This window comes from Calonectris borealis, chromosome 1, assembly GCF_964195595.1.
Source record: "Calonectris borealis chromosome 1, bCalBor7.hap1.2, whole genome shotgun sequence".
NCBI lineage: Eukaryota > Metazoa > Chordata > Aves > Procellariiformes > Procellariidae > Calonectris > Calonectris borealis.
Window position 1 is genome coordinate 160,512,095 of NC_134312.1, and position 13,695 is coordinate 160,525,789.

At 44.7% G+C, this 13,695-nt stretch overlaps 1 protein-coding gene across 2 annotated transcripts in view; it reads right to left on the minus strand.

Moving 5' to 3' along the window:
- Positions 1-270: 270 nt before the first annotated feature.
- CLYBL (citramalyl-CoA lyase) overlaps positions 271-13,695 on the minus strand; it is a 176,073-nt gene continuing 162,648 nt past the window's right edge. Inside the window, exons 8-9 of one of the 2 annotated variants that reach the window (XM_075137914.1) lie at positions 819-918; positions 284-699 (exon numbers count right to left, since the gene is read on the minus strand). In XM_075137914.1, the coding sequence (XP_074994015.1) occupies positions 823-918 (96 nt within the window). In that variant the 3' untranslated portion in view covers positions 284-699; positions 819-822. Of the gene's footprint in view, positions 919-13,695 lie in introns of both variants that reach the window. The other variant, XM_075137905.1, reaches the window with a different exon arrangement.

Genomic DNA, 13,695 nt, shown 5'->3' on the forward strand with positions numbered 1-13,695 from the left:
GGTTGTTATGTTTATTTACCCTTACTACAAGCTGGGTTAACCTCTTCAAAACAGCTTTACTAAGCCCGTTAACCACACGGCCCACATGACCTGTAGCCGTATCCCTAATGTGATGTAAATCTGACTCGAGACCATATGCACAAGTTCTGCTGCATTGTGTCTCTGAAAACTACAAGTTTATTGCCGTCCAACCCTTCCGGGGCTGGACGCTTCCAGGAGGAAACGCTCTGAATAGCCACCGCTTCAAAAAAGAGAAGAAAGTCAAGAGTTCCGCATTGTCAGAGCAATATTTTTAATGGCTGTTGCACATTTACAGAAGGACGGGGCGGGGGGGGATACGAAGCCTGCGCAGGGTAATGATTTTCATCGCAATTACTTCAACTGGTGTGTAATTATTTGAGGCTTTGCCCTTTCTGACGGGCGTTCTGCACCGGCGCAGGAAGACGCATAGATACAAATAGAAGCGATTGACCCGGTTTTCATCTGCTCTTTTAACAGAGCTCACAGTTTACGTTTTGCCTTTCACCTTTAGTGAAGTCATAATCCTGCATTCGTAGTAATTATCGTGATGTCACACAGTTGGTGATGTAACTTAGTTGCAGGCTATGAGTAGTACACGGGCCGTGCAGGAGCAAGCAGTGGTTTGAGTTGGGAATAGTTTTAGTAATTAGCAATGCTGGCAAGCAAATTATGACAGATCTGCAAAATGGAAATGAATTTCTGCTTAAGCTTGACGTCTTTAATTTCCCCCCCTCCCCAAGTATTATAGTCATCTTTTAAAACAGCTACTGGGGCCCCATGGGGAGAGCTTCATTTACCAGCTCATTTTTTCTTGATGGCTGTGGCAAGCGTAACAATGTTCTGTGCCTGCTTCAGTAATGGCATGTCGATCATGCTCCCGTGGAAAGTAAACGCTCCCTGGAAAAGAGAGAATACAAACTTCCTGAGAGGACCTCTGGAAATCATAGTTGGCTTGTCTTTTTCTTCAAAAACACATCCGTTCGGCAAGAAACATTAGCTCCCACAGGAATCCTGGACGAGTTTTAGGAGACAAACTAACCGAGACGGGGCAAATGCAGTTAAAGAAATGCGGTGGGTGCCGAGCGCTCCAAAGAGGAGGCAGAAAGAGAGAGAAAAGAGAAGCCCAGTGTGTGGCCTGCCTGTTTCAGCCTCTCTATCTGGCAAACATCGAGGGCCAAGAGCGGCGAGGCCGTGCGTGCCAGCCGGGGGGGCTGGCGGACACCACGCCTGGGGGACAGCTCTGCTCCCCACCTCCAGCATCACCCGCCAGCGCCGGGGCTGTGCCACGGGGCCGGCGCGAAACCGCCTGCGGACGGAGGGCAAAGCCAGAAGCGTTCTCTTTGTCAGGAAACAGCAATAGGCATTGGGGGGGGTGGAGGGAAGTTCTCCTGACTTGGGGGTGCGTGGAGGTTGTGCTGCTGCACCTCTCCATCAGGTCTCTGGTGCTAAAGATAGGCTGGGCCTGTGCTTGGAGCCAGCGCTGGGATGAAAGCTGAAAAAACAAGTGGCTGGCGCGATAACGTTGCCCAAATCTGCTCTGGAGCCCAGGTGAAGCCCACCTGGGCACTGCATATGGGGAACATCCCTGAGCGGCTGCAGAACTAGCCAGTGTGCCTCAGCGGTGGCGATCTGAGAGCCAGGGCAGGTTTCAGAAGTCTCTTTGTATTTCTAGGAATTTTGTGTTGGTACCATGGTGACAAGTTTAAAATAATTAACTATGAATCGTAGTTAAATCTTAAACAGAAGACACATATTTTAAATAGGGCCAAACCTGACTTGTTCCTTTGGATGCTTTAATCCACACATGTGTTGCCGAGGTAGGATTTTGAAGATAAAACACTGTGCATCAAGACATGCCAAAGTTCAGTAGAAAAAAAAAAAAATCTTATTTGCAATTCTGACAGTACTTTGAACATGTTCTTGAAAAAAACAAATACAAAGATGCGATCCCTTCCCTGAAGAATTCAGAATGGAAGGCCTGGCCCCAGCGCTGGGTAGGGCGTCTCTGTAAGCCCTGCGCACCCTTTTAATGCCCTGCTGCAATCGATACGGGATCACAGGCGGGTCTCGGATTTGACAGCGAGCGAGGCTAACCAAGAACAGGGTAGGAAGGATAGCGGCATGTGTGGCTGTGCATGCATAGGGAGAGCAGTGCAGAGGAGAGCAAGCCGTTTATTGTTTTCTGGTTTCGTTTAAGGCTTGATAATCATTAAATAGAGGACTCTAATAACTAAAGGGAAAATATAGCCCATTTAGAAAAATGTTTAGGAAATGTGTTGCTCCAGTGACATATCTAGCGTGACTGAAGCAGTATTAATTAAATACTAAATCACATTCTAGAACAATTAAGACAAAAATCCACCTTAAACAGTGATCTAATACAAACCAATATTGTGTGAGAACAGGCTGTATTAAAGCCATTAAAAACCTGATAATTAAAACTATTATTTTCTTCTAAGTAGGATTTCCTACTATAGCTTGCAGTATTTTAGGTGGATTTGGAGAATAATGGGACTGACAGATACTCAATGGTAGACGCTTCAAATCGAATTTCTTGTTTACAGAGCAACCTACATTACTCCAACAACAAAAACAACATTAATATTATTATTATTACTATTATTATTATTAATAATAATCCACCACTTTTAATCTTAGCTACCTCTCAGCCATTTTCACTTATACTTTTAAACCTTTACAGAAAATGCAGCCTCAAACTATTCCATTTATTAACTGTTGTGAAAATAAATCGGGAACAAAGTAAACATTTTATGACACAGGACTTCTTCAGAATAATTCAGGCTTACACAATCATCTCAAACTGCAAGATACATTTTTTTCACTGTCAGAAAAACATGTTTTAATTGTGCCTATTTTTCTATAGGCATTCAGTCAAATAATAGCTATTGCTTAAAAGAGAATTTTGCATGTGGGATGACAGTGATAAGCAGAGATTTGTTAAGGTCTGGAATCATCCTTCCTAGTTCTGTGAAATGGCTGACTTAGGAGCACAGTTATCCTAAGGACCTGCAATAGTTTGCAGAAAGAGATGGGCGCCTAGCAATGGCAGTTCTGATCTCTGGTGGTCCGAATCATGATCGGGAAGGTCTTATCCCCTCCACTGGCAGTACACAGGATGCTCTGAAATCAGGTACCTCTGCGGGTGCCCAAGTTGGAGCGTGATGAATCTGGGTCAGAATGTCTTTTTTGAAAGCAGGAGTTAATTAAACGGCACGCCTGTCCTCTCTTCATTAAAATAACCTGTTTAGAAAGGAAACCAGGATAATAGCGTGTGTGTGGACACATGCACACTGAACCACTTGAGATCTGCCGTACGTTCTCTTCTTGTCAGCGTGCAGCTGTAGCTTGGGTTGCTAGGAATTTGAATTCTTGAGGGAAAAAAATGCTTTTTTTTTTCTAACAGCAAAGAGCAACACGAAGAAGTTGGCTTCTTTGCCTGTTCACTCTGAGGCTTATTTTGTCCCCGCTAATTTGCAGCGTTGAGCTAAAGTCCAGAAAAAGAAACCGATTTTAATGCCATTGAATATACTCTATTCACTGCCTCTCTTTCCACCCACAGGTTTCAACAGATAGGAAATACCAGTAATTATAGCTTTGTCCCCATGCTCTCTTTTCCAATTCTGCTAGATGAAATTTGCCTTTAGTATTCTTTTGATTTTCTCTCGCATGAATATAAAGAAAACAAGACTTTCTATAAACACCATTTGCTTTGATAGCGTTAATCTGAGGATTAATTTAGTCATAGATCTAAATTTTCTTGTTGGCTAATTTTCTCAATAATCTCACTCTTCCAGCCTGTACTTAGACTTCCAGTAGTTCAACTGTGGGACCAAGGGTCTGTTCTTAAGGAAGCTTGCAGCGTGAATGGGAGCCTCGGCAGGTGCGTGGTGCGAGGCTGGGGTTTGCATCCATCATGTTCGGTGGCTGTGGTTCTCGCTCGCCACGTGGCCATATACATCATTCAGTGGGAGCCTTTTCAGAAAGCTGCAAAAGGGTCCTGCCATCAGGCGAGTCAGACGTGTCAGACCTGCCCTGGGAAGAGACAGGTCCTCCAGGTAGAGGCTGACGGAGGAGCTGGGAGAAGGAGCAGCGGAGAGGCAGAGCCGCAGCCGGTGGGTGCAGCCTTTGGGTGACGATGCACGGGTGCAAGTAACTCGGTCGGGATGAGAAGTGGGGGAACGGAGGACAACCGCGGCACCCACCGTACCGCTGGCCCTTCCGAGGAGCGAGTGGCTCTGTGGGCCAAAGACACTGCCCCTGTTTTCAGCAATGCAGCGCATATTCTGCTGTCCTTATCCAGAGCCATCCTTCATGCAGCCACACAGTGCACGTGCTAAGGGCGAAGCCCTGTGAGAAACAGGGTGACTTTGGCACTCACCAGCCTGTAGCGTATGGGAGCCGTAAGAGTGCTTGGCTGGCCTAGGCTGTGCGGCTGTGAAGGCAGCACAACACAGCAGGGGGTTGTGCAACAGTATTTGCACAGCCTTTGGCTTCCCTCAGCCTGATCGCTGTGTGCCTCTGTCCGGGCAGACTACCAGGGAGAAAGCAAGGAAGAAAGGTGAACAGGCAACGTTTCCCGTTTGGATCATCATGCAGACTACCTAAGAGTCCTTCCCAGTCCTGACAAGCGAGGAAGGACTCGAATTCCTTCTGGACAGCTCTGTGAGAGCCGAGCAACAAGAAGGCAGCGGACCCATCTAGCTCCTCTTTTCTCTGCCTGGTCATTGGAGCTGCTGACAGAGCCCACCAAGTCGTCATTTCCCCATCTCCATCTCTTGTATCAGGCCACCTTCTCCAGGCTGAATGATGCAGGACCAGTACTGCGCAATTTGCTGCATTCCCCGGGAACCATGTAGTATCTGAACGCAATAAATTCACAATGACATTTAATGCTCTGTTAAAACAGTAGTAACATCTTTAAAAACATAACAGCTATTTATGCAAGATGCAGGCCATGCTGAGTAAGGCCTTAACAGCTCTACTTTGAATTTCAATATGTCCTAAACTGCTTTGAGAATGAAACGGAGAAGGCTTTTGGCAAATACAGAGAACAGCTGGCAGGGAATTAAAATTATAGAAAGCCGCTAGGTTTTTTTTCAGAAGGAAACAGCGAAAAATGATAGGCTTGGAAAAAAGAGAATTGAGCATAGTCAGCCCCAAGTGATACAAAGATCCAGCCTACAGACAAGGGAAGCGATAAGGCAGAGTTGACAAAGAACACTCATTTTCACAGGTCAGGAGCTGAAGATACAGGCTTATGAAAAAAGGGGACAAATCAAGTTATGCATTGGGAATATGTAATGCAATAAGTTTCCAGGTGACCGTGGAGAGACCGAAGAGATTCAGAACCAAACTTTGTAAGACATCAGTTTGGCAAAGCTTATGCTTGTATCTTATGAACCTCCTTTTGGTTAAACGTAGCCACTACCAAACCCAACTCACATCTAACGAAGTTCAACATATAATTGAGGGCTCTTCTTTGACTTAGAAGAAAACTCTGGCCATGTGTTGCCATGGATCTTGGACATGGCTGTTGTCAAATCTGTATGTCATCCTTAAAGATTTTCTTTACCTATAAGAAATGACATGTATCAAGCAGCAGAAAGAGTTTCAGCATTGGTCTGTTATTTGCCACGGCCAGAAGATGAACACGTTAATCCAGTGGTTCCTGGAACATGAAGACCTCCTCTTTTTGTGTATGTCTATATGTGGCAGCATCTAGAAACATCTGATCTGTGAAACTTTTGGGAGTAGTTAAGAGCTTGGTAAATTTATACGGCCATCTCATAAACAGAGCGTATTTTTTTTACGGCAAGAAGCATTTTACCTTTCTAGAAGGTAAATGGAGGAGATTCAGAGTCAATGATTTCTGTGTTGGCTGGGGATCAATATGTTCTGGGGGAACCAGGAAAGGGGAAGAAATGATACAGCCAGCTCTCTTGCCAGCATTTATCATGGGTGGTAGAATTGCACTGACTGGCTACAACAGGGGATGGGCAGGATCACAAGTGAGGCACCTTTCACATTTTTCCAGAAGATCAGGGAAAGTAAAGTTTCATACTTCTTCATCTCTCCTGAAACCTTTTTATATAATATGCACTGTTACACGGGGTTTTACTCCCACCATCTTTTGTTTCCTTATGTACCACTGGGTTAACAAGAGAAACAAGCTGGCTAAAACTATTATGATACAGAATGCTTAAGGCACCTCGTAGTTATGTGACACACTTCTCTCTGAGCTGTGGCTTGGATTAAAGTACATGAGTTAATTAAAGTAAAGTAATAATTGTTCTGGGACATGTGGGACAGTGATCAGACGAGCTAGTCCCCTTTGGTTGACAAGATGGAAGAATTAGAGGTACCCTGGCACCTGGGAATGCTTGTGGCTTTTTCCTCAGCATTTGCTCTGTCTGTGGTTATCTGTGCCTCTATCCACGTCCGTCCTGACGACTGCAATGAACTCACTAAGAGGGCTACTGCAGACCCTTGGTTCTTAGACCACTGGAAACTATTAATAACCTGCATCAGTACTGAATGTGAGGATCGGCTTTCCTAATGCATAGCAAGTATATAAATTTCAAAGTACCAAATAAGTCCTATAAGTTGCAAAAAGTCAACCATCTTCCTGATCGATTGCAGATGGGACTCCAAACATGAACACTGGTTGTGAGAACTCCGCGCTCTGTTTTGGGAACCACTGCTGTTGTTATTAATTACCTTGACTATTGGTAAACCTTTGCTAATAAGGCTTTGATTTGATGCCCCGTTCTACCAGATCTCATCATACATGTAGCCAACAACTTTAACTCCCACGTGACAGTGGCCAGGCCTTTCTTAAAGACATTTATAAAGACTACATTAAGCCTGTAGAAAAAAACCCTCAATTGTCTTGCATCACATGAAAGAATATAGCCAATAGTGCTATATTCATTTATTCTGTGTGTCAAGGTATGGGTTGCCCTGGGCCACTATGTAGAGACAGCCAACTTTTTCAAAAGCAGTTTACTTTGCGGATTTAGTCAGGTGATTTAGATGGCAGGGTTGGAGGTGCTAGGGGATCCTGCTGAGTAGGTAGGCTTTGGCATGGGGTGGACTCTGGGTACCCGGCCAGTGGAAGAAAAGGAAAAGCAAGCCAAGGTCACATTCCATGAAATTGCAATACGGACAAGAAAGCACCTGCTGCTGAATTTTGAATTAAGTATAGGTCTAAGATATATCTAATGCTTGTGGAATTGCCCAAAAAATCTCTGCCACTAGTTAGGTGACTGTTGCTCAGAAGACAAGCAACTCATGACTGAGGGGAAGTCCTTTGATGGCACTCTGCTGTCACAGGGTTGGAAATACTGTCCTACTGATGAAGATTTTTTTTTCTTCAATCACTTTTCTTAACGGTTTAGCTAGCAATACTCTCCTTTGCAGACCAAATCCCTGCAGTGAATGTGTGGCAGTCGAGTTATCTCCTTGCCCTACTTGGCTGCCTTCTGAGAGGACGTGCAAGTAGAACCTAGGGGAAATGGGCGTAGGGGGACCAGTGAGCCAGCCACCCTCCTCTCCTCCACCCCCTTCATCATTAGGAGATGTCGTGAATCAAGCAGAGCTCCCACACCACTCTGGTAGCGCGGGCCGGAGGCTGTGTGTGAATACAGCCATTGTCTAAATAAGTAATTATGTAAGTCCCCTCCCAACCCCTGCGACCTGTAGCAGCGCTTGCGGGCAGATGCCAGGGTAAATGGAAACGAGCAGAACGGGCGATGCCAGCTGGCCAGTGCAAACCTTGCGTACCTCCCACAAGGGGAAATGGAGAACGTGTATAGATAAGCATCCTCAAGTCCATAAATGCAAGAAATCTTTGATCCACTGTTACCTGAGAAACATTACTTCTTTCCATGGTAATTCAGTGGCTCGCCCACTTCTAAATCCCAAAGGTCTAGTTATGACTTTTTGGAGACCACAAAAATACATGGAATAAACCCACTAAAATCTGCTTGGGTCTGAGAACGTTATCTCTAATCCTGCACGATGTTAAACTGCTACAAGGAAATAAGAGTGTTGTGCTCTGGAAGAAGGGCAGATTTGCTTTTCTGAGGTGGATGGCAAAGGGTTCCCCTAAAAAGCACGGCATTCAGGAAGATAATTCCCCTGGGATTAAATGAAAGCAGACATTCTTTAGGCAACCCCCTGCAGAGGAAATTTGGAAATCTTTGCTTTGGGGCTTAAAAAGAACGCTTGGATTTGCTTACAGGTAATGAACAAAAGAGAAGAGAGTCCTGGTCGCAGCAAATGGAGTTGGGTCTGTGCCTGGGGGAGGAGTGATTATGCTGACTACAAAGGAATGACTTTCCCTTGAAACAGAAGGTTGAAACCATATTTTCGGGGAAGTCAAGAGTAGGAAAAAAGCTAACAGCTGTGATGGTACTGAATGCAGGTTTAATTAATTTTTTCTTCTGCAAGCTGTAGCCAAAGAGCCATCATAAAGAGCTGGGTCACGATTCCACCCTTTAGTGATGAACTTCCAAAGGTTAGTGAGCTGCTAGGAGGTGTTCAAAGGTATCTGGGTCAACTGCACTATACATTCAGGCTATAACAAGATAATGTCTCGCACTCCTCTCTGCTCAGGCCTGTCCTGCCTCCAGATCCGGCTGACACACAACTCTTGGCCTTCTTTTAGCATCTTTGCAGGAGGTAGGAAATGCCCAAATAACTGGTGTGGTCACATATGACAAACTGAAAACTCCACGCACAGCAAGTTATACAAACTTGTTTCTGTATCCTCTCCTTTGAACCCTTTGATGTTTGTCCCTTTTCTGTAGCAAGATTATGGGAGGAAAGACACTTATACACAAAATCTTTGGGGAAAATAAATGATCCCTGAAAAGGTTTTGCAAAAATGTCTTTTTGGCAAGAGGAGATGCTCAGTGGGTCTCTGTGATCTGTTGAAGGAAGGGATGGATGGGGAGGGAATTCTGCAAAGTATCAACATCAGCAAGTTTCTGTGGCCATTTTATTGATATGAAGAAAACACTAAATATCACTGCCTTTTGTTTCTTTTCACCGGTGTAAACTTCCACCAGGGCAGAAGCAGTTAGTGAGTTCGGAGGATAAATCAGTTTTTAATGCCAGAAGTAGGCCTGTTTGTATGAGATAGGCTTCTACCTCTAGGAGCAGATGGAAGGACACAAAAGGTCGAGAAAGAAAGAGCAACAACAACATGAAATAGAGATGAATTTTTACCTCAAGTAACTCCCTAGCAGCAGTACAAGAACTCCTACAGAAAAAGCCCTTTCTAAAGCTCAAAGGTAGGGAGGACTTTGTGATCCTTCAAGTCCAGAGTGGGGCAGGAAAGATGAAGAACAAGGACCTACAAGGTCCTTTACTTCTCCTCCACCTGACGTTATCATTCCTAGCCCATGGATAAGGGTCTTGCCCTGCTGTGTGAGCCAGACAAGCTGTTTTTCCCTCTTGCAGCCTCCCAAGCTGCCTGAACCACTGGGGACAGGCATTTAGGCTGGGATCGGCCAGGGGATCCTGCTTGGTCCACCTCCAGAAAACTCCTTCAAGCCACCGAAGTCTCTACCTCTCAATGAGCAAACAGCCTGTTTAAGATCCCTGAATGAAAGGCAAACATGAGGGTTTTTCTTGCTGTCTTTACGTTTTCTTTCATTTCCTTTTCATCATGGTTGTTGCCTTTTTGTGTGCTCCTCTAGAGTAGGAAAGCATAAAATTAAAGAAACAGAAGAAAGTCCTAGAAATCAGGAATATTCTCCACTGGTTTCCATCCTCGGTCTTGCAATGTATCTGGAACGGAAGAATCCTAGAGAGCACACTTGCTGCTGCCAAACAAATCTTTATTTTATAGCACAAAAGCAGCTTCCTGGACAAACATCCTATCCAACATGCATTTTTTTCCCCTAGTGAGCATCACGGTTATTATATGGAAAAACAAAAAGTAACTAATATTAAGACTTCAGTATCCTCAGATGCCCTTAATTAAGTCATTTAGAATTAACTTGAGGTTTATAGACATGGAAGCAATTTATTAAATATAGACCAGAAAATTTCATCTGGAAGTAAAGGACACAAAAAAGGCATTTGATACTGAAGGGGAAAGTAGCTATAAAATACAATGCAGGCAAGAGAAGTAAAAACAGTGAAGCTCGTTCTGTGAACAAGAATGGAATCACCATTATTTTTGTAGTCTATATTTTTTCTAATTTCAGATTCGTTTTCTGAATAGGATTGAACAGCCATTTTTTACTGCCATTCTCTATTTCAGCTGATGGAGCTTTTGCAGAGAGCTTCTCTGACTCCCTGAAAATGCCAGCTAGCACAGAGAGGAGTGAAGAGGCAGCAAGACTGCTGCTACTTAAATTAACTGAAACAATATTTTGGCTGGATAGGCTTCTGAATTCCCTCAGTAAGCCTTAAAAAGAGCCATCTGGTCAGAACATTACATCTCTGGTTAGATCCTGCTTTGGAAATTGAAACGAGGCTCGAGAGCGCTTGTTAATGCTTTTTAAAGAGGGATTTGGGAGGTGGGTAGTTGCCTCGGTGGGTTGTTTGGTGCACAGCAGGTTTTGGTACAGCAGCGGGCAGGTGTCTGCAGTGATGGGTGTCTCCCCAGACCATGCCTGCAAAAAAGCATCGCCTGCATTGGGAGCGTGCCGGCACGGCCAGGGCACTCACCCTGTCTCACCGAGACCCCGCGTGCACCTCCTTGAGGCGACAAGGACAGAGGGGTCGTGCCTTGCTGAGGAGGAACCCGGAGGGGTGCCATCCCGTGCCCTCTGCAGGGCCCGCGTCCCCCGGGACAGCAGCCGCCTCCTCCAGGAGCTACCTCCGGGTGGAAAGGCTACGGAGGGGCACAGCATCCGTCCTTCTGCTCCCGGCTTGTGGAGAAACTTCTCCCTGCGGGAAATGTCAAAGCGCCATCCGAGTCCCTCTCCCCCCACGTTTTGGACATAGGTCTTTAATGAGTGGAGGAAAACAGATTAAGAGCCACCAAATGCCTGCTGGGGAGTGTGAGGGGGGAGTTGGCAAGAAAATGTTTTGTATTAGTTTCTGCCCTGCTTAGGAGCTTTTGCAGCCCCGCGTAGTAAAATCTGTCTCCTTCTCTCCCCACCTGGCATAACTCCCTCAGGACTGATTGCGCCAGTGTAGGAACCAGTATAGCACAAGCAATTAGCTAATATAGCCCCTTCTGCTCTATTGTAAAGGTTCGAAATTTGCCCCCAGATGGATCTTTCTAAGAGAAAAGCCCTCAACTGTGACACAAAACACATTTCTAAAATCTTTTTCCATAATAAAACTGTATAGAGAAACTTTAAGTACTAATATGAGCTCTCTCTCGATCTCTATTTATTCTCAGTTTTCACATGAAAATTTCACTTGGCCACTTTTTAAAAAGATAAACAACGTAACAGTGGCCCATGCTAAATCCCACCATCTTTGCACAGAGATGCACCTGAGCCTCTACTTCTTAAGGCCGAAGCTCATAAAAGGTGGCAATTTATCACAAATCCCTGAATCCCTCACTCTGCAGCGTGAGGAATATACATTGCCTAATTAACATAAACGACAGCAAATGCCCGGCATCCTCAGAGCGAGGGCTGACAGCGCTGCAGCCCAGCGTGCACTCCGTGCTGCCGGCGTCGCCCCGGGATGGGATCCAGCTTAGTTGGTGGCACCTCAAAGCTCTGCCTGCCGTCTGTCCTGGGCGAGGGGAGCGGGGAGCCGGGCTCCTTCCTCACCCACAGCTTCGCGTAAAGCCCCAAGATATAATGCCCCATAAAGTGCGATATAATCCCCGTGGGTTGATGGGGTCCCACGCCACCCCATGCCAGAGGGATGCTCCAGCGCGTCCCTCCCAGGAGGCAGCCTGGAGGAGCCTGCCACCCCCGGGGCACGATCCAGCTCTCCCAGCACCCACGGGCTGGATTGGGACAGGATGGATCCCTCGTGGCTGGGGCCGTACACGGAGAGCCCTCCCGGGGGCCGCGGCACTGCCGGGAGAGGGAGGGCAGCGGGGAGAGACCTCCCCGGGCGGCGGTGGGAGCTGGATCTGGCCCAAGCACGAGGGCGCATCGTCTCCAAGATACAGTAGCTTGGGGTAGCTTTTCCTAAACAAAGAGCATTATAAGGGAGCCACTGCTGGAAATTTCCATTCCTTTGTTGGGTAGATGCTGTGTAAATAAATGCATTCCTAAGATTTTTCATAATCCTGGAAGGGTCCATAAAAGAAACTGTATAGTTTGTCAAATTGCTGGAGTTCATATAGATTATTCCTCAGTTGCCGGGAACATGATATACAATGGCACAGAATATAATGCAAGAAACATATGTTAAAGGTCTTCTTAGAAGCACTCTGTGCATTCGTATGTGGCACGTACAGATATTTCTTCTGTTTTGCCCCATGGGATCTAAAATATTCAACCCATATTACAGTTTGGGTTTGTGAATTTTGTGAATTTACCTCAACTCTAAATAATCCTTACCTGACAGGTGACTTCGGCAGCAGCATTTAGCTATTCCCTGGTTTAATGTGCAGGTGCTTTGAAAGCATTTGTAAATGAGTACATGAGAGAAATGTGTAAGCAACCTCTTACTTTACTTTTCTGCTTTTCTTTCTGTCTGAATTTTATTTAAAAACCAGATGATTTGGGAAGATCCTGTTACGATAATGATATTACGCCTGACGTATTTACAAGTCAAATGGCTCAAAAACACATTTTCAATGTCTTTCTTGTCATATATAAAACACTAACTACATATAGAAGAGACTGTATCCAGTGTATTGGTAATGTAAACGCAGGAGGGAGTTACATAGTAAAGACTATTGTAGCTTCATTCATAGAATTCAGATCTTTTTCTTGAAATAAATTAGTAACTTCTCCCACTAATTCTACCCTCTTGGACTCAGTTAACCTGGATTTATAAGATCACTTCCCTGTACAAATACTTCAGAAATTTAGAACAGAGACTGTCCTTTCTGTTCTGGTAGTCTGGTTGTACCAGTACCAGAACAATGTTTATTACCCTTCTTTTTTCATTTTTGAACACACTCTGACATTTATCTTATATTTAGACTTTCCCAACAGCTACGCCTGCTTTCTTTAGGATGGATTTTTTAATTTTGAAAATCATATCCCCTAGTAATGAAATTCTACTGGAAAAATATTGAAATGATATGGAAATAATACTTTTCTTTTTAAGCACTTTTCATTTTTAGATCTCGAAGATCTAGACAAAAGAGAGCACTTAATAAATAGTTGTATAAAATACAAAATATACTTTTTCAACATTTGTCTTCTAATTGTCCAAAATACAACGTTACCATTTATTTCCTAGTTATGCTATTTTTCAGTTAGATTAGAAATGTAAAAAAAAAACAACCCACAACCAAACCAACCTAGAAGCCAAACCAAAACAACCCCTCAAACAGGACTATCTCCGTAAGGTAAGCCCAAATACTTTTGGCTAGCTGGTTAGCTCTCTAATTTCCTTCTGTTTGGACACTGCCACAGCATCTTCAATTCTGCAGTGCTCATCCGAGATCCTAATTTTTCCTGACCTCAGTACTGACATTTGGGGGCTACTATCTCAAAGTATTTCAGCCTCCAGGATGAACCAGCCTGGTTCAGCCTTCTCTCAAAGAAA